Genomic DNA, 20,264 nt, shown 5'->3' with positions numbered 1-20,264 from the left:
GCCTTTATCTTTCAATAAACTTAAAAGAAAATAATATTTTACTATATTATAGTTCCCAAAAAACCCCAACAAATTAATAGTTTTCATTTAGGCTAATAATTGCGTAACTGCAATAACCGCTTTTTGTCTACAGATTTATGATTTTTGATATATTATTGTGTAACCAGTGACCTAATCCTCAGTTAACATTGGACGCACAGACCGTTTAGTTTCATTCATCCCTTTAATGTGCCCCACACTTCAAATACAGGAGCTTCAGCCCTTTATTCCCCCCTACATTAACACAATAGTCATGACAGGATATCTCCTCAGTGTTCTGTATGCTTTGTTTAATTTCTGGACACCTCATTCTTTTAAATTACATTTACTGTTCATCTGGATTATAATTACTAAATGAACTGAGTCTTTCCATTTATTTAAAAAGCACTTGTAATAAATAGAGGTCAAATTAAATAATTGAACATCTACACACACCATGTAAAATGTATTGATTGCATTCTAAATCATTTTGATGCGGAAAAAACTCAGGGACAACTAATTCATGTTTTAAAAAGTCTTTATTAGTTCATGTTTTATATTTCCTTGACAGAAGAGAGACTTCTAAACTTTAATACTTGTTCCTCTAAATCTGTGTGAGTAACTTTAATACATACGTGAATAATGAAACTTTCTCTTTGAATGCCCACAGAGATTTCTGAATGCATATATTAACTCATGGACAGCCAGGGGGGACTCACTGTTATCAAACTGCTGTCTTTCTTGATTTATGGACCTGATTTAAATATGGTAGAATATATCTATTTTTATTTTTTTTTTGTATTGAGAGAAGTAAAAATATAATGTGATCTTCACAAAAAAACAAAAAATAAATTCATAAAAAAATAAATAAGAAAAAAACATGTAATGACAGAGTTCCCTGTTTAGCCTACATCTTTTTAAATTAAAACTTTTATAAACATCTGACCTTTTAAAAAAAAGGTTTTAAAAAAGATTCAGCTATTTTCTCCTTTTTGGATAATTTAATGACATTTTTAGCTAATTTATATATATTAAATGTAAAATATGGAGGATTATTTCTAGGCCCTGACCAAATTTGTGCATTATCTGCGCTGATTTTTAAGAAAAATCTGCTGACTTTTATGGGACATTTAAACATGTAAAAATGAGCTGAGTGTAGGCTACTACATTAGTAGCTGAAAGCTAATCTGACTGAAATGAAGGTCACCGGTGGGCGCTGTTCTGGATACCTCAGAGAACAGGCTGAGGAAGACTTAAAGAGGCAGAGACGGTGCATCCTGCTGTGGGCACTTGGAAAGTGATAGTCTATGGCAGCAGAAGCCAGGAGGGAGGAGCTGAGCTGGAGAAGGAGGCCTACAAACAGTCAAATAACCTCCCATGAGTATTCTCAGATGAACTGCATTCCTGTGTGGTTGCGTGATGCTGAGTTACACCTTATTCACTGGACAAAGCCTATTTTCCAAACGCTTGTCCACCAGCTGGAATAGAATATTCACAAACCACACACAGAAATCTATGCCGATACAGAGAGAGGATCCAATAAGTAAAGCAAAGCTTAATCTGGCAAATTTGCTGAGGAAGCTGCAGGTATCATGTATCAAATATCATGTAACATTGAAGACTGGAACAATACATAAACAAACACTTACAAAGCTTCCCAACCCCAAACTTAGTATGTATATATGTGGGAAGATGCCCCCTTAAGAACAATGTGGATTTCCTTTTAAACAGTATTATAGGATTATTATATTACATTATATTATATTATATTATATTATATTATATTATATTATATTATATTATATTATATTATATTATATTATATTATATTATATTATATTATATTATATTATAGGAAATAAATAGAAACATTTCTTAATTCAGTTGTTATAGCACAAAATGTAAAATATGAAAAGAGGGGTAAGATGGTCAAAATTGATAGATGAAATGTTACTGGAGTAAGAACCATTACTTATATAAATTATAAATGAATAAATTACGTTTTAATTCAATTTAATTCATATTTATTTGTATAGAGCTGATATATTTACATATCTAAAGTATCATTATTGTAAAATACTAAATCAACTATTCTATATAGATTTTTTTGGGGACAAATTAGTTGATAATAATTGAATAACCAATGACAGACCAAGCAGAATCCCAGTAAAATAGATTTATCGGAAAGGTAAAATTATTCTATGACTTATGTACAGGCATATCAATATTTACATTTTTAATTGCCCATATTTTAATTGAATCATCTATTATTTCATCATACCTCAAGGGTCTAATTTTATCTTTTTACTTCAAAATAAAATCTTTAACTTTTATCCCACAAATCAAAAAAAATGTATGTGTCCACAAACCCCTCATTAACAAATAGACACAAAAAAAACCTTTGATATTCAACATAATAAAATGTCAAACATCATTATTTTCCAGAGACACAAAAATAGATCTATGAACCTCAAAACTGTTCCGGCTGACTAAATCTCACAAATGTTGATATGTAGATGAAATGACAAAATTATAAATAGAATATCCATTTATCAAAAGTCCTGAGATGAGATTTTGTGTCATCTATGGTCAGGAGGAAACATTTAGGTGGGGGGGGGGTCATCTTATCCCATGTTACCAGCATCTGTTAAATCAGCTACAAGTTACTTGTGCTATAAAGTGTGTCATTATTTAACAGCACTAACTTACTTTCTCAACATAACAAAATGTCTTTGTCCTGTTGAGATGCCTCCATGTCTCTCTTGATGTCTGGATAGTCCTCCAGAACACAATGAAAGGTGTCCACTGACAAGGAAAAGAGCTGACAGATAGTCAGAGCTTGTACTGTGTCCAAACGCCTTCCTCTTGTTAGGAGACATGAGTCTGGAAAAAGCAAGGACAGAAATTATTTAACATTAAAATTAACATCTTACCAATAAGTCTGTTTCAAGACATTGACTATATTACAACACAGAATACAGTACATAATCTAAAAAGATATTGCATTGACAAAGCAAAGATTTATATCGAGTCAAACCTCCAAAGTAGTCTCCATCACACAGTTCCCTCTGGAAAAACTCATTCTCCACAAGGACCTGCCCGTGCTCGATGAAGAACATGCGGTCACCAGGAGCGTTCTGCTGGATGATGATGTCACCCGCCTGGAAGACCTCATACAGCAGCTCCAGAAGAATGGCATTGATGAAGTTTATGTCACGGTTCCGGAAAATGGGAACTTTTCTCACGTGGTCCGAGCACATGGTCAGCAGAATTTCCTAATAAAACCATCCAAATCATCATTAAATTATAAAGACACTGTTTTACTATTAATAACATAAGCAAGCTTCTATGAGTATGAATTCCAACAGTGAGCAGCACCTCTCTGAGAGATGAGGACACCCACTTCAGGACATCCTTCTCATCATACCATTTCCCTCCATAGCGAGCCTGATAGTAGTTGTTGATGCGCATACGAAGGGCTTTGGGAAGCTTCATGAAAGTCATATAATCTTCCAGATGGTTTATCTATGTAAAAACAAGCAAATAAGAAAATGGCATACACGATAACCATCTAATATGTTGCTTTATCAAGGTATTTGTTTTTCTTGCACCTTGTTCTTGTACGCTCTTGCTGTTATGTCCACATCAGACATCATAGCAGCAGTGTTGGCAACCATCACTGTGTACATGATGGCTCCAGACACAATGCTAGTCATGACAATCCACAGCTCAACCTCATCTAAAAACAAAACAAAACTTCAGGCATTAAAAGAAGTATCAATTGTGCATTGTGATTGTTGAATGATAAAATTAGCATATTGCTAAATCAGCTGATAAAAAGTATACTCCTTGCTTGTGGGTGTATCAGAAGAACCATATGATATTGCAGTCATATGAGAGAGTGCCCGAAAGACTCCAAAGGAGTACTTCTCTCCCACTGTGGCATTCTGACAAATGACACAAAACAAAAAGATGACATTAATGCATTCATTCTATCCACTAAAACCACAAAACAGCTCTAAAATAATATCACATACACTGTATGGCTCTCTGTAATACCTTGTTCTTATCAGTCAATCACAGTATATGCTTTTGGTACCAGGAGAGCCATTTTAAAGGCTCATGGAACCCTTCCATTCTACAAAAGGTTCTTTATATTGGTAAAGGGTTCTTTAGATTTTTTAAATGTTCTGCACATTATACGAAAAAAAGGTTATTCTAAGAACAGTTCACTAAAGGTTTGTTGGGGAACCAAAAATGGTTCTTCTATGGTCTTGCTGTGAAACCCCACCTTTGAAACTTAAATTTTTTAGTGTATCAAAGCACGAACTCCGTTATCAATGACCTCAGTATTAATATTACTGTAATATTATTGCAGCATTCAGCTTTAAAGAGGTAAGATTATAATATAATTTCAACACAAATCAATACTTCATATTGACATATTTATGCATTTGGTATGCAATAGCAATATAAAACGCAGGATAATGTACACTGTAAAAAATCACTGCTGTGATTATTTATCACAACTTAAAATTCAACATAAGAATAAGAAATATTGTGTTGTTTCAACTTAAAAAAGTATGTGTTTGTGCTTGACTTAAAATGTTAAGTTTAGTTAACCTTAGTTTAGTTTAGTTAAGTTGGATATTTAAGTTATCTCAACAAATTTTGAGTTGTTATAACTAATTGCAGCAACATGAGCAATTAATGTTAAAAAACCATTTTAAGAGATTTCTCTAAACTAAAGCATATCTGGAAACGTTGAAATACTTTCTAGAGCATATCTAGAATTTTATTTATATATTTCACAATTATACTTTTCATGACTATAAAATATTATTAATTTCCATGACTTTTCCAGGGCTTGTAAGTTCCATTTTCAAATTCAGTTATATTCTCATAACTGTGGGAGCGCTGTTTATGTGAATATGCTGTATCATACCACATATATACATACCATTAGATTCTCTCTTCTAACCCAGCAGTCTGAGGGAAATTCCTCAAGCATAGGTACGAAATACTGAATACAGCCATTCCAGTGGCACAGCAGGAATATCATCATAAATAACGACAAGATTCTTAGGAATACCCTCATCACCTCCAAGTTGGCATTTGAAACCTATGGGGCAGAGATTCAATATAAAAATCAAAGGCATTATTTAAAGAAATAAAAACACTTTCTGAATGATGACTTCCTATTTGCATGTAGGCTACACTATAAACAATTCAGTTTTGTTCAGATGAGATCAGTTTCACATGGTCAGGCTATTCATTACTTACTCTCTCCACCTCATTGAAAAACCTAACTAGCCTTGACACACGCAGCAGGCGGACAAGACTGAGGATTCTCACAAACATCAAGATGCGCATCATTTTGCTGGCTCTGGATGAGGGAGAGTCACCATGGTATTGTAGATCCTGTCATGAAAAGGGCACAAGACACAAGTTTTCCAAATGAAGCGATGTAATTTCAATACAGTCAAAGGATTGTAGAAAAAGACACATTACCGCAATAAGTAGGATATAACCAACTGGAAATGCTGCCACCATATCAGGTACAAACCAGCTCTTTAGATACCGTTGCCGAATGCTTTTCAAATCCAGAATGGCTCCCTGTGTAACATACAGAATGATTCATTGGATACGTTTAAGCAATGTGATATATGTAAAGTCTAGGGCCAATCCTTACATCGCTGTCCTCATTAATGATCCCCATGCGAAAGTTAAGCCCAACGTCAATCAGGAATAGAGTGTCTGAGAACACATTAAAACCCTCCCAACCTACTCCACTGTTCCCATCTAGAAAGGCAATCTCCATTGGGATCCCAATTAGATTCAGAAATGTTATGGCCACCATACACATGATGTAGTAACTCCTGTATAAATAAGAAAAAAAAAAAAGAGATACATTTTTTTAAGAGCTGCATGGCTTTTTTTTTTTTTTTTTTTTTTTTGCATGGCATTTCATGTGGTTTCACTTTTTCAAAACTCAGTATATTTAATTTTATTTTATTAAACATTTATTAGCCCATTAAACACATAAACTCTTCGGAGTATTAAAGGGTTATTTATTTTTTGTTGGCATCGGTGGTTAAACGAAGAACCTTAAACATACATGTAATCTTTTCATGCCACAAAATGTTCTTTACAAAGGTTATTTAAATCACTATAATGTTCTTCACACTAAGAAAAAAAAAAAAGGTTCCTTTGCGAAGTGTTCGGTGAAAGGTTCTCTGGGGAACCAAAAATGGTACGTGCACATTACCTTATACGACTGAAGGGATGGATGACGATCACGTCTCCCTCTTTCTGTCTATTGCGCTCCTTCTCCACGGCCACCTCACTGCCGTAGACGTACAGCGAGCGTCTGTTGAGCTGAGGCAGCAAGAGGTTTTTCCACCCGTTCCATCTGAAGCGCCTGTGATTCTCAGGTGCGAAACGCTGCATTTTCAGACCCTGACTAAGCACCGTAATCACCGAAGCTCCTCTAACATCTCTCACCGAGCCTCTGTGACAACTTTATTTCTGGACTTTCTTTTATGCTGACCATAATATCCACTTTTCTTATTCACCTTCAAGCTCGCTCCCTTTCTTTCTTTCTGTCTCTCTCTCACGCACGCACACGCACAGTCACAGAGTAATTTTCCATCACAGTTTTTCTGGCTCGATCCAGAATGTTGAAGGAGATAAGTTCCAGACTTTCCATTCTTCCCCCCCTGTCAAACTAACTATTGTCTCATCAACTATTCAGTATCTCTGCCTCGCGCTCACATCAGCTCAGCTCATCTGGACTGTGGGGCGGTTCTTTGACACAAGGTGGTTTTGAATATCACAAGTAGGCTATTGTCATCTGAACCAGACAGATGGTTCCGATCGAACCGGACAATGGGAGGAGATAGAATTACTTACACTCATTGTGTGTAAATGACTGTACTGATATCACAAAGAGATTCTTTCTAATGAGCACATAAAAGTGCACAGAGAATTTTGCTATTCCAAAAAGAGACAGAATACAGGTTTATCTCTCTTTTATTTATTTTTTGCATACATTTATGCTTTATAAGAAATCAGAGATTAACCCTTAAATTCATGAATGTCTTGCCAATCATTATTACATATTCGGGTCTTTAGCGACCCGGATCTATATCTAACACGGATGGATCTCTACCAACTCTCCTGATATTAGAGTAACAATTAGCCTACAGAAGAAAACATCTTTGTTACCTTTTGGAGAATGGCAGGGTTCCCTTTGAGTATATGTTTTATACCATCACTGTCCTTGTCAGAGCTCATTTCCCATCTGGCTCCTATTTGCGACCTCAAACATATTCTAAAAATCTATATTTTGACCGCTGACAGCTTTTTCACCAGATCAGCCATCAAGTGACAGTGACAATAATATTTGATTGCGTTCAGTAGGCCTACTTGCTCTGCAGTAAATCGCTGAGCCATTTCAAGTTTAGCTGATGATACTTCCTATTCTTTTGTTTTCCGCCTGCAGTAACTATGAGTGAACCGTCACCTTGTGGAATAAAGGTGAATTGCACTTGAAGGGGAAAACAGGCATTCTTTTATAATTTTTTTATAATATTTTTTCTTGTTATATTGTTTATAATTAATTGATTGAGGAATACTAAGAAGGTTGCTGTCTAACTTATAAAATAATAATGAGGAGGAGGGTAGTGAATGACGTCCCGGGTCACTATGTATGCGTTTAAGGGTTAACATAGGTACATCTGGGAAAACTGGTCTGTGTTTTTGTTGAGGATGTGCTTACATCAAAAACAGACACCTTCAGCTTTACACATAGCAATGGTGGAGCTCACTAGATCTCCGTTAAACTGAATACAGTATTGTATTGCACTGGCAGGATATGTTTATGGGAGTCACAATACAGTGTTGAATTTCAAAGTGGTATTCAAGTAATGTAACAGGTAACTGATCTTACATTCTCAGAAGGCAACAAACACCTAAACTGCATTCATTTGTTGTACTCTATCACATTGCATTTAGTTATCTAGTGGATCAATAAATCATCAAATCAGTAACTGGTTCTATTAACAAGTTCATCTGTGAAGCTTCTGTCTATTTAAAATACTAAACGATGCATCCATTTAACAATTTTATCTTTATATCTAATATAATTATTATTATCATTAATAACCAATTTGCCAACGGTTTTGAAACTGTTATGTTGTTTAAAAATGTAAGTTGCTGCAAAAGCACAATGCTGTCTGATTAATTACACATCTGATTATAAGCTTGACAAATGATGTGTAATTAATCGGAGACACTTTCAAATGTCACGTTTGAGGTATAGCTTTGCAAAAAAAGAAAAAAGAAAAAAGGCACATTTTTTACTCATAAATTAAGTACGACATACAAACAAAAATATACTAAACACCCAGCAGAAATTCCTGAGGGAACCCATGCTGCGTTAGCGTTCTCTGTTGGCCTACAAATTCACGTCATGATTGAAAAGTTCTATTTCTGCTGCTCATATCATGCTGAACTTAGCAGAAAATGCAGAGAAAATGCAATACAGACATTTTATTTTGTGTTATAAACACAATATTTTGCTAGATAAGCTGTTATAGTGTATATCTAAAAAGTACATCTGTCAGACTTGACGCAAGTTGCAGACTTAGTGACACATTCAAAACATCACTGGTTTTGCTACACTTTGGAGTTCTGTTTCAGAATTAGGCAGAATTGGGTTCTGTAATCACGTATTTTTATTATCCACCTCATGTAAAATACATTTAGACAATAAGTCTGTCATCAAAAGCTCACTCCAGATAACCATTTTTAAAATTGAAGGTGAAAATCAAAGGAAATACTAATGTAGTAAAAACCTGCTATCTGTATAGAGATGTATCTCTTTTACACTTTAGAAACAATCTCTATGTGCTCCTGTTGCATTTCTTTTGTAGTTCCGCTCGTTTGCTGAATGTGTAAAGTGTGAAACAGATCTAGAGTCAAATAACTTTTGAGCAGTTCTTGAAAACAGCACAGGCTATTATAGTGTTTGTGTTGAATAAACATGAAGTTAAGAATAAATTTGCCACAGTTTTGTCACAGAGTTTGTCAGGGTTCTGTCACTTCTGTATTTTCCTGTCCTTGTGTGAGAGTGCAGCTTCACTTAGGCCTACTCTCTCATCTGCTAAATGCATTGTGTTTCGTTTCAGTGTCAGGGAATGGACATTCATACTGCAGGTTTTGTCTTTTGTTGAGCACATGGGTTGAGTGTTTTCTTGTATTTTTGCTTATTTTTGCTATGTAAATAAAGCGCCTTAACCCTTAAACCAAACCTGAAAGAATTCTCAGAAAAAGAAATTCCATCAATATTAGAAGCCATCCGTGAAGCTGTATCAGTATGAACTTATTTGCATTGTAACTAAGTTGTAAAAATGTAAAAGTTGGGTGGATTTGCCTGCAAATATTGACTCATTGTGTTTTTATATAAGTATTTTTATAATCTGTAATTAAATGTAATGTAATTAAACCATTACATTTTTTATTCCTTTATATTAAAAATTATAATACTGAAATGTTAGCAAATTATGAAATAATATTATGAAAAAATAAATAATAAAGTAATAGGCTAGCTTTAAATGGCTTTTATTCTGCACAAGACCTTTATTTTGGTTTATTGTTCGGCAATTGGCATGATGTTATTCCCTGTTTTTTAAACCGCGTTTCATTATAGCTCTAGCCATTCATATGTGTAAATGTAATTCATATGTAGGTAATAAATGGCTATAGCTTAGTTGTTAAATTAGTTTTATTGTTTGTTTTAATGAAAGACCGTAACCCGGAAGCTACGGGTCACTTCCGCGTTCACGGGGTTGTGCTGTTATTAATTTGACAGCAACAGCAGGTTGTGTAAGAAAGGACGCACGTGAGCTCATCAGTCTCTTCATCATTTACATTAAGTAAGACAACGTTTTTCAGTTAAATGTTTTTTTATTTGATCTTACCTGACAGCACGATTTGAATATATGTTTCCTCCGATTAGGCACAGCATCTTTGACAGCGAGGTAACGTTATAACAGCTGTATTTCAACGAAACTAGTCGTTAAACAGCAGAGGACATGATGTAACTTGTAATATGGTGGCTAGTTTGCTGCCCGCTGCTGGTTGTTCACAATACGTAGTGTTGAAACTGAAGTTTAGAGCTGGACTAAATCATTGTGTCCACTGCTCTTTTGTTTTTCTCAGACAAGTGGAAATGTCTAGCCTGTCAGCAGCCAGTGTGGAGGCTTCACCAGCAATAGAGGGCACAGAGCAGAAGAAACCTCTGAAACCATGCTGTGCGTGTCCTGAGACCAAGAAAGCACGAGATGCCTGGTGAGGAAACTTTTGTCTATTAGTTTACGCTTTAAAGGGATATTACACAATAAAATTTAAGAGCTGTTATCATAATTTTTCTCATGTTCTCCCAAACCTGCATGACTCTTTGTGAAGCACAAACTGAGATAAACAGGATTGTGCTACTCAATAAATAAATGACGGAAAATCAAGGTTTTCTCATTTAGAAAAGAATGCTAATCACCATAAAAGTAGTCAGTAATACTTACAATACTTCAAGGACTGTTGAACTTAGGTCTTGACTTGTATTGTGTGCAGATGCAATTCTTAAAATTTCTCCTTGTGTGTGTGTGAACGTCAAACTGGTTTGGTGCAACATGAGGGTCGGTAAATAATGACTGAATTTATATTTTAGGTAAACTAATCCTGTACATTTTGGCAAGATACTGTACAGCTATGACATTTTATTGTTTCCACTGCAGCATAATTGAAAAGGGAGAAGAAAGCTGCACAGGTCTCATCGAAGCACACAAGGAGTGCATGAGGGCGCTTGGTTTCAAGATATAATACCATCATCATGTTCAAATTGAGTGAATGGTAAGTTTATTTTCACTGTCTTGTGCAATGTCCAGCCAGTCTCTTACGAAGAAGGGATATTTCTTACAATAAATTGTTTTTCTTCACATTTTGGCCAACACAACCTAAATCTTCTTAATGCAATTTTCAGATATCTCTGTGCTCTGCAAATTGAAAGGGGTTGGTTCACCCCCAAATTATCTTTTTCGCTCCCTCATGTCTTCTACATGACTTACTTCAGTGGAATTATTTATAGCACATTGTCAAAGCTACTCTCTTCCATGACAGTAAAAGTGAATGTGACCACAGCTGTCAAGATAGACTAAGGAAATGCGCAAAACTATTAAATGGCTACAGAAGACTCTGAATATAGTGCAACACTTATAATAATTTTTTATATATATATAGCTTTTTTGGAACTCGACAGCCTGGTCCTCATGTCTTTGTTTGAAACAGCAACTCTGATATTTTGCTAAACTCCTTTGAAGGGAGTAAATAATGACAGAATTTCCATTTTAGTGCTCTTAAATATCCCTTAAATATTCAAGACAATCTTAATTTCTGTATCTCATGTTCTTGAGGACAATTGTGTTTATTTGAAGAATGAGTTACAATATGTTTCCTAATTGTCTTTTCTTTCCCTTTGTAGTGTGTGTCAGCCTGTGTGAAATGGGACCTGGTGTGCACTTTTATTTATATTTTTACACTGGAGTGAAGATTATGCGGGGTGAATTTGTTCCTCTGAGTGAAATGTTGTCTGTCTTTTATTTCTTTTTCTTTCATATGTGATTTACATACGTTTATGGTCAATAAAGATCCTATGCAAGACGTTAAGCCATTCTCTTATCTTTACTTTGTCCTTTTATTTGTATGAAATATGCATACATTCTTATAACAGGGCTGACTTTTTCCTTTTCAAGCCCATTGGAAATGATTCGGTCTAATTAATACTTGTCAGATGCTTGATTTGCTTATTTTATCATATTAAATTATTGATGATGAAGTATTGTTGCTCGACACCATTCAGGCCAAGCAGTTCCACACAAGTACTCTTCCTTTAGGCGTCCTACTCGGTTGGCCTTTGAATTCCCTGTACCAGCGTTTGGCTGGTGACAGCTGCACTTAACTATGCACGCAGGCCTAAAATAGAGCTGCTGCTCCCAGCACACTCTAATCTGAGGTCTACCCGCAGCAGTGCTTTTATTCTGCGTGCACACCTGGTGTGAAGCCAGCAAATGCAATTCATAATTTGCGTTTTCTCCTAAAGATTTTGCAAAGTTCATGAGCATAGTTAGTCACTGACACAAACACAAGAACCGATTGCTTATTTCACTATTCGTCCTGCTTATAATTATATAAGTCATGGTAATATTAATGTTCAATTCATTAAATACCAGTATAGGCACAGTATATGCAAATGTATAATTGATATTTTTCAGATGTGAAATGTGTAAGTTGGCTCGTTCTGGTTTATTTCAGTCATTCAAATAGCTTTCAATGGTGCTTGACTGTATCTGCATGCCTCTCTTGCAGGGTACATGTCAGATTGACAGCTCTGAATAGTAGCTTTGACACTCTCTTATCAACTGTATCAGGTAGTTAAACTGCACAAGACAACCAATATATATTGACTTTCATTGTGTATTTTAGTTATGTTTTAAAAATCTACATTTTTAATTTTTTTTATTCCATGGCAGAAACATGGAAGCTTGTTTTTGCCACGGAATAAAAAAAAAACCCCGCAATTGCGACTTTTTATCTCGCAATTTGGACATTTCTCAAATCTGAGTTTATAACTTGCACTTCTGATTTTTATCTTGCAATTCTGAGTTTATTTCTCAATATTCTTCACAATTATTTCTTGCAATTCTGAGTTTATATCTCAATATTTTTCACAATTTTTCTTGCAATTCACAGTTTATATCACAATTCTTCACAATTTAATTTTTTTTGTAATTCTGAGTTTATATCTCACAATTCTGACTTTTTGGGCAATTCTTAAGTTTATATCTCAATTTGATTTAAAAATTCTGAGATAATATCTATTTCTCACAATTCCGAGTTATGCATAAAGTCAGAATTTTAGAGATATAAACTTGCAACTGTGAGATAGGCGTAATAATTTTTTTTTTTATTCCATGGCAGAAACTAGTAGATTCCAGAGTTTTATAAACGCAATATTCATTACAATTCAATAAGCAAATAGCCCATGCTGTGTTTTCAATATAGGTAAGTTCTGTCTCATGCCTAACAACAGCAATTACCGTGGTAAAGTTAGTTTGCAGTTTGAAATTCGGATTTCTTTTTTGCTATAAACACACAGTGCTTGTTTACATTTGAATTATATTGCATGTCACTCTTAGCGATTTTGACAATATAGCACAGCTTGATGTATCTTATTTAAATAATAATAATATAAAAGAAAAAAAAATGCACTCCTGCACCCCATTGCTAAGCAGCAGAATAGTGTGTTGCATTATCTACCAACAATTGCTGGGCCAAGTTATGTGAAACTACTCACAGGAATGGCCAGGGAGGGGGAGGTAAACAGTGTTACATGATCTCCCCTGTTATTTGATCTGTCTCAGATTCTTTAAGTATGCTGCCCCCCATAGCCTAGGACCCTCCTTCGCTGTTTACTGAAACAGTACTAAGTTTACTGTTTGATTGAGAGAAAATCAGTGTTGGTGACATCTGGCAGAGCTTTCAAAGATCTTCCCAAATGTCAGTGAAAGCTTCTCTCCATGTCACTTGTTATCGTATCACTCTGCCCGGCCATCATTGTGTTATGTTAAGTAGCGAGTCTGCTTTCTGTCCGTGGCTCTTTCCTCCTTGGGTTTCAATTCCAAACATGGTTATCCTTCTCATGCTCTCTACCCCCGCCTCTCCTGCTCCATGTTTCCAACAGTCTTCAGTCCAGTGTGGGCCAGGGAACAGAAGCAGAGACATTATAGGGCTGCATTTTTAAAGGAAAAGTGGGTGTCAGTGGAACTGAATGGAACGGAATTATGAAGCTTCCTTCATTCCAACTGTTTTTGGCAGCAAGTGGTGCATTGACTGTTAGAGTCTGCGGGGAACAATCTTTTTGATCTAATATCTAGTCTTTTTAACAACTTTTTTAATACCTTGGGCTTACGTTTTCCATCAAGGTATTTGATGACACTCTTTTTTTAATTCAGTATTCCATTGAGAGACAGCAGAGGCACAAACATGAATAGTGGCGACTTTATTGACACCATAATTTACAATCACACACTCTGCAATGGATGGACCAACAGCACTGAAGGTGCCATCTACCATCTGGGTAACACCATTCTTTTTTTGGGCTATATGGGTGGTAGTACAGCATATGGGGCTCTGTACATCTTCAGTTTTTTGGCTCCTGCTTTCCTCTGTTTGGCTATGTGGGGCTGGCTGACGGTGTGCGGCCTTGATGTCTTCATCTGGAACCTGCTGCTGATGCTGCAGTGTTTGGCCCAGGTGTGTCATCTGATTTTTCGGCTGATGCAGGAAGGTTTAGCCAACGAGGAGCTTTCTGCGCTTTACACGGCGGTCTATCTGCCGCTGGATGTACCTGTGCAGGTGTTTAAGGAGATCACGGCTGCCAGCGAGAACAAAGTGCTTTCTCTAGCGACTGAGGAGACGTATGCCGTGGAGGGGAAGACGCCCATTGATCAGCTGTCTTTTCTCATTTCTGGCAGGTGAGAAACAAAACATATCAAAGAGTTGTAGACATACATAGGTTCTCTATCTATTAGTGGTTGATCTTGAACTGGTCTAAACACTGTAAATATCTGCTTTTTTACCTAAAAGTGTACCAACATCAATGTTTGTTTTAACTCGCAATATGCAAGCTGTTCATTCTGAGTCGTAATAAATGGCACAAAAAATATTTTTGTTTTTATGTCCTACCTAATATTTTTTTTGTTTGTTTTTATGCAATTAATACAAAGAGCAGACTTCGAAGTGGTCTCATATTTGAGTTTGCATCATTGATAGTTATTTTCCTGTTTATCAATGTGAAGGTGATTTGAAACAATCTGTATTGTATAAAGTGCAATAGAAATAAAGGTGACTTGCCTTCATGAAGAAAAAGCGTCATTAGTAGTATTTCGGCGTGAACTTTTGTAATATTAAATATTTTATTAAATATTTAAACTGCTTACGAAACACTTTTGTCAGCCAAATCATGTGGTGAAAAAAACAAACAGGAAATGATAGCATAGAGAGGACCCCTGCAGACCCTCATGACTGTGTCAAGGTCAATAAAGGCCCGTTCACACCAAGAACAATAACTATAAAGATAACTATAACCAACAATATTAGCATTCTGTTTGTTATAAGTGAGTGCTGCAGTTATGTCATCTGCATAAATGCTCTAGTTCTGAAAAGCAGGATGGATTCTTGGCTGTCAAATGTTTTTATCATTCATCAGCTGGGGAAAAAAATATCTTGAAAGTGATTCACCGGTTACTTTCCTTATTGGTGTGAACAGGCCTTTAGTTTCTTAAAATCTCAGGTAATTTGACATTTTATGACGAAGCAAGATTAGTTCAGATTGTGAAATGTCATAGTGAAACTCCCCCAAAAATGTTATATTTATGAATTATTAATTCATATGTGTGATATTTATCTTGAAAATAATGTTGTTTATGCTCACGTGTATTTAAGGTTAAAATAAATGTTTTTTACTTTTTACCTCATGGTTAAACCACATGACATTTTTAGAGTCATTCAATTTAAAGTCACAATGAAACAGAATAAGTGACAGCTCTTTAAATACATATTGTGATGTATATCACAATGTAATGGATTATATCTAGATAGATAGATATAGTAGGACTTGGTTTTATCCATCAGTTGTTGATTGGATTTTGAGATTGGGAATTGCACTCAAAAATTTATGTGAGCTTGCAGTCAGTTGTGGAGGGGTTCAGGGGTGGCGTATTTTTGTAGGACAGCCCGGAAGTTAGGATCCCACCGGTTCCCTCAACAAAAACCCAATAGTATTTTTTCATTGGCTTTCGGATTATTGCACAAAATAAGCTGTGTGACTAACAAAAGCTTATGATTCTTACACGTTTTGTTCATCGAGAAAATCTTCGCAAATGAACACTTTATGAACTTTTATGAGCAAGCTTTAAAAAAAAATCATAAGAAGGGTATTAGGCTACCGATGTATTTTATGTTGTAGAATAAAATGTGAAAATATGTTGAGCTTGTGTTCACCAAAGACCTTATTTCAAGCATTTAACCAAAAACCCATTAAAAAAACCCACTGAAGGATGATGGAAGTGGTAAAATGCTAACTTGTTTTTGGGTTTTATACTACAAAAAATACGTCATCCCTGCACCACTCTATGAAAATCCGGCATACGTCACCAGAGAGAAGTCTATTGTTTCACCGGGAGGTTCAGTTATGGCATTTTGATTAAACATTACAGACTCAAAACATTTAAAAAAAATTAAACACATGCATGGATGAATCCTTCACATTGAGATCAATAAGATGCATTTAGAAAATAGGCGAATTTTCATTTCATGCTGACTTTAAGCAAAACCATATTAAACCAACATTAATACAAAAAGGAAACTTCTAAGAACTTGATATATGTGTTTCTGCTTTTACAGGATTAGAGTGTCCTTAGAAGGTCAGTTTCTCCATTACATCTTTCCTCACCAATTTCTCGACTCTCCTGAATGGGAGTCCTTAAGACCAACAGAGGAGGGCAACTTCCAGGTATGATAACACACTCGTTTTATGTGATTGGGTACATCATGGCAACATCTTTTAGTCCTTGCCATTTTGCAAAATTATTCAGTTCATGCAACTATGAAATATTGCATGCCCTTAAACATCCCATGACCCCTTTGACCTCAGGTGACACTAACCGCAGAGACTGACTGCCGTTACATCTCTTGGCGCAGACGTCGGCTTTACCTTCTGTTGTCTAAGGATCGTTACATTGCTCGACTTTTCTCTGTCATGCTCGGAAGTGACATTGCTGACAAACTGTATTCTCTCAATGACAAGCTGTTTGCCAAGAGCGGTGTGCGCCTTGATATTCGTCTGCCCAGTCTCTACCACGTCCTCGCCCCCTCGCCACAGGGCAGTGAGGGTGGCAGCACTAGCTCACCGCCCAGGGGAAGCCAAGGAGATCCTACAGTCGTGAAGGTTGATCCAGCACCGTCTAACCAGCGCTCAGATGGAAGAAACTTCCATCCGGACCAGGGAAAGACCCCTGTGCCCAAACCTCCACACCAGGTCTGGCCCTCAGACACAGAGATGCCCTCTGGTGAGGACTCAACCAGCTTGGTTCTGGAGGACTTTGCTGATATGACAGGCTCTCTAATGGACTACGGGAATGAGAGGGAATATTTGAAGTAAAGAATGGGGTTTTGAAGCTTAACACACTGGAACACTTCTTAAATCACAATGTAAGTACACAAGTATGGATTGACGGGTGGGTCGGTATAGACGGGGCTGGTTTGCATGAAGAGGCACAACTGCACTAACTGGACATTTGAGCTGCACAAACACTGAGTGATTAAGAGAATGCAGAGTGATGAATGTGCATGATGAATTGTTATATTTTGTGCTATTTTTAGACCTGGATTATATTTGTCTTTAGTGTCATCTGTTGAATTCACATAAAGGGAAGAAAGGAAGGCCGATAGTTCATTCATACATAGTGATTATTATATTACATTGAAAATTAATATTCTACAGGAATACTGTTTTGAATAAAAAGTTGCCCAGATGTCTTCAAAGGTTAAAACGTAAATGTTATTATACTATTAATTTAAAATTGAATTATAATAAAATACTTTACATTGTAGGCTTATTTTTGACAAGGACCCCTGTTGTAACATCTTAGTAAAAGACTAATAATATTCATGTATCGCCCCTATACCCTCATATCAATATCACATTTATTTCTAGAACACAGTTCCAGTAGTGGGATTGAATATGAGATTGAATTAGTGCACTCAATAACGTCCATAATGGTTTCAGACACCCAAATGGCTGTTCCATCAAATAGTGCCCTATTTAAAGTTTTGGGCTTTTAGTAAATATAGCCTTACTGTTATATATAAGCTGGTGTGCTCCAAAACAATGCCAAAATTTGCATTGAGAAGACCAAACCTAAAGTTGAAAATGAAATTCAGGTTGATGTCAGAATCCAACGCCAGATTGACGTCAATCTCCAACGTTGGACAGACGCTATATTGTGGTTGAAAATGAAAATCGGGTTGACATCAGAAATCAACATCAGTCGGGTTCTGCCGTCAACCCGACTTTCATTTCCAACCAAAATGCAACCCCTGCAACCAAAATCATCCCCTGACTGACATTACTACTTTCTACTCAAGGACCTTGACAGAAAGGTAGTGGAGTAAAAAGTACGATATTGGTCTTTCAAATGTAGTGAAGTTAAAGTAAAAAGTTTCCAGAAAAAACTAATACTCAAAAAGAGAACTAAAGTACAGTACTCAAGTAAATGTACATTGTTAGTGTCCACCTCTGATTATTATATTAAAACTATTAATTTATGATTTAATTCAAATGAACCATATTTAATTCTTTTAACATTAATTTAGCAGTGTAGGCTTTGGGTTACTCATTAATAATTACAGTATGTTTAACTTTTAATTGTTTTACCACAAAGAAAGTCTATGGTATGTCCTAATTTAACGTGTGTCCTTTCTGGCAGAGGAAAGGCTCCCGTGGGTGAGAGATGAGTTTTATTTAGTACATGGTAGTGGAGTTATATTCAGTGTTTCCTTCTTAGAATATTTTGTGTTAGATGTTTCTATGCTTAGAATGAGGCTGGCTTTATTTGACTACATACACTTGTGCCAGAGGCTGGATGAAAGACTGGAAGGGGTTTAGGATATCCAGGGATCCAAACATGCCAAGTCTGTTCATCCAGCAATCCAGCACTCCTCCCTCTCCAAATACTTGGCTTTGCCAGCAAGGGGCAGATTGCACTTTGTAGAGTACTGGATAGTGGGACAGGTGTGGGAGGAGGAGGGTTCCGCTGTCATTTGAGACATGACCTTCACACGCTAGTTTCCAAAGGAATGAGGTATATGGATCATGTCCAGAAATACAGCCTGTCCTGCCGAAAACAATGTGAGAACTACACCGATGGATAAAAACATGTCTTTAAATATGATTATGTTGTGCTGAATTGCGTTATGGAATTTATTTCAGTGTTGAAATAATTCAATGACATTTTGATGTGCCATCAGAGGATGATACTCCAGGAAGTCTTCCACTTCGTTTCCAAAGAGGACGTGCCCCACTGGCCCCTACTGACACCCCAAAGCTGTAGGAATGGTTTCAGCAGCATAAAGACCATCACATCTGAACGATTTCTCCATTAAATCACCATCATAGCGGTTTACTTTTATATGACTGAAGACAACATTAGCACAGAACAGTAAAAGATCCATCAAATGTACTTTTGTTTAGGACAAAACAGATTCACAAACCTTTTTTTTCTGACAGATACTGTGCTATATATGATTCCACATCGCTGTGATTTCAACATGGCTGTTTTACATTTATTTGAAATGGCATGTGCTTGTTGGTTAAATCTGTTTGGAATACTGTATAGGATTTGTAAGTTAAAAGCAACAAATTAGACTTTTCAACACAAACAAATTAATTTTTATTTAATTTGAACACCTCAGAGTTTATTGATAGTAGGTAGATACTGAGATTTATTACAAAAGTGTGTGCTTTATCATAATAGGAAGTTAATAAATGCTCATCATGTACTGAGACTGTATACTGACCATGTTATGAAAATGTATTTTCATGGGGCCAACTGTTAAGTGCTGGGTTAAAAACATGACTTGATATTCCTCTTAAGATGCCATTTCAAAGCAGAGATTAGCCTTATTACTAATTATGAATGGACAGATACTAATTTGTAATATCAAGTATGCAGTGTGCAGTTATAAACACTAATCAGAGTGCCAAAATATTGAATTTTTGTACCTTGAATATACATTTTTAATCATTGAAATTGAACCAGCATGTTCAGCACATATATTAACACATAAAATAACTGCTGTATGTTGAATGACCGACTTTCATAATTAACAATATTTTTGTAATTGATTGTTGTCTAACAAAACTAAACAGAAATTCAGGTACGTTAAATTCCTCTTGACTGAAATATCATTATAACACTCTCTGGAACAGTGCACATAAAAACAAAAGTATCTGAAATCATATTTTACATTATTTGTGAAATCATATAAAAAAAAAATTGTGAAAACTATCATTTTGTGAAAACACAATAAATATATCTAACAAAGCATTTGTGTCCCCTTGTATCCTA

At 35.8% G+C, this 20,264-nt stretch overlaps 3 protein-coding genes across 6 annotated transcripts; 2 read left to right on the top strand and 1 right to left on the bottom strand.

Moving 5' to 3' along the window:
- Positions 1 to 538: 538 nt before the first annotated feature.
- On the bottom strand, positions 539 to 9,692 carry LOC309502217 (potassium/sodium hyperpolarization-activated cyclic nucleotide-gated channel 1-like). Of its 2 annotated transcripts, XM_082174482.1 has the most exons (11): positions 6,287 to 9,692; positions 5,711 to 5,897; positions 5,530 to 5,634; positions 5,302 to 5,439; positions 4,979 to 5,140; positions 3,872 to 3,965; positions 3,630 to 3,757; positions 3,397 to 3,543; positions 3,056 to 3,293; positions 2,728 to 2,901; positions 539 to 1,371 (listed from the first exon to the last, which is right to left on the bottom strand). In XM_082174482.1, the coding sequence occupies exons 1-10, from the start codon at positions 6,466 to 6,468 to the stop codon at positions 2,732 to 2,734; spliced, it is 1,551 nt and encodes a 516-aa protein (XP_082030608.1). In that variant the 5' UTR covers positions 6,469 to 9,692; the 3' UTR covers positions 539 to 1,371; positions 2,728 to 2,731. The 2 variants fall into 2 exon arrangements, with proteins under 2 accessions (XP_082030608.1, XP_082030607.1); XM_082174481.1 differs by having other exon boundaries at positions 539 to 2,901.
- Positions 9,693 to 9,813: 121 nt separating this feature from the next.
- On the top strand, positions 9,814 to 11,742 carry cox17 (cytochrome c oxidase copper chaperone COX17). 2 transcript variants are annotated; one of them, XM_082174483.1, is made up of 4 exons: positions 9,814 to 9,956; positions 10,243 to 10,371; positions 10,815 to 10,929; positions 11,558 to 11,742. In XM_082174483.1, the coding sequence occupies exons 2-3, from the start codon at positions 10,253 to 10,255 to the stop codon at positions 10,897 to 10,899; spliced, it is 204 nt and encodes a 67-aa protein (XP_082030609.1). In that variant the 5' UTR covers positions 9,814 to 9,956; positions 10,243 to 10,252; the 3' UTR covers positions 10,900 to 10,929; positions 11,558 to 11,742. The 2 variants fall into 2 exon arrangements, with proteins under 2 accessions (XP_082030609.1, XP_082030610.1); XM_082174484.1 differs by having other exon boundaries at positions 9,922 to 10,061.
- A 2,053-nt stretch (positions 11,743 to 13,795) lies between these two features.
- On the top strand, positions 13,796 to 20,241 carry popdc2 (popeye domain cAMP effector 2). 2 transcript variants are annotated; one of them, XR_014207915.1, is made up of 4 exons: positions 13,796 to 14,609; positions 16,540 to 16,648; positions 16,790 to 17,346; positions 19,165 to 20,241. XR_014207915.1 is itself a non-coding variant. In XM_082176737.1 (4 exons), exons 1-4 carry the CDS (start codon positions 14,119 to 14,121, stop codon positions 19,245 to 19,247), a joined length of 1,098 nt encoding a protein of 365 aa, XP_082032863.1. In that variant the 5' UTR covers positions 13,800 to 14,118; the 3' UTR covers positions 19,248 to 20,241. The 2 variants fall into 2 exon arrangements, 1 of the variants encoding a protein (XP_082032863.1); XM_082176737.1 differs by having other exon boundaries at positions 13,800 to 14,609; positions 16,790 to 17,204.
- Positions 20,242 to 20,264: the final 23 nt, after the last annotated feature.

The sequence above is a fragment of the Leuciscus leuciscus genome, assembly GCF_965113295.1.
Source record: "Leuciscus leuciscus genome assembly, chromosome: 7".
Classification (NCBI taxonomy): domain Eukaryota; kingdom Metazoa; phylum Chordata; class Actinopteri; order Cypriniformes; family Leuciscidae; genus Leuciscus; species Leuciscus leuciscus.
Note: the sequence above shows the minus strand (reverse complement) of the source record. Positions and strands in the feature narration are given on the sequence as shown.

Bases quoted from the DNA above. Each gene is read 5' to 3' on its own strand.
- LOC309502217 (XM_082174481.1), bottom strand. From the start codon at position 6,468: ATGCAGCGTTTCGCACCTGAGAATCACAGGCGCTTCAGATGGAACGGG. The intron at 3,966-4,978 runs GTATGTATATAT...GTCATTTGTCAG, and splicing joins TTAGAAGAGAGAATCTAATG to AATGCCACAGTGGGAGAGAA. The intron at 3,294-3,396 runs GTGCTGCTCACT...TGGTTTTATTAG, and splicing joins TGTCCTCATCTCTCAGAGAG to GAAATTCTGCTGACCATGTG.
- popdc2 (XM_082176737.1), top strand. From the start codon at position 14,119: ATGAATAGTGGCGACTTTATTGACACCATAATTTACAATCACACACTC. The intron at 14,610-16,539 runs GTGAGAAACAAA...CTGCTTTTACAG, and splicing joins TCTTTTCTCATTTCTGGCAG to GATTAGAGTGTCCTTAGAAG. The intron at 17,205-19,164 runs GTGAGGACTCAA...ATGTGCCATCAG, and splicing joins AGACACAGAGATGCCCTCTG to AGGATGATACTCCAGGAAGT.
- cox17 (XM_082174483.1), top strand. From the start codon at position 10,253: ATGTCTAGCCTGTCAGCAGCCAGTGTGGAGGCTTCACCAGCAATAGAG. The intron at 10,372-10,814 runs GTGAGGAAACTT...TTTCCACTGCAG, and splicing joins AAGAAAGCACGAGATGCCTG to CATAATTGAAAAGGGAGAAG.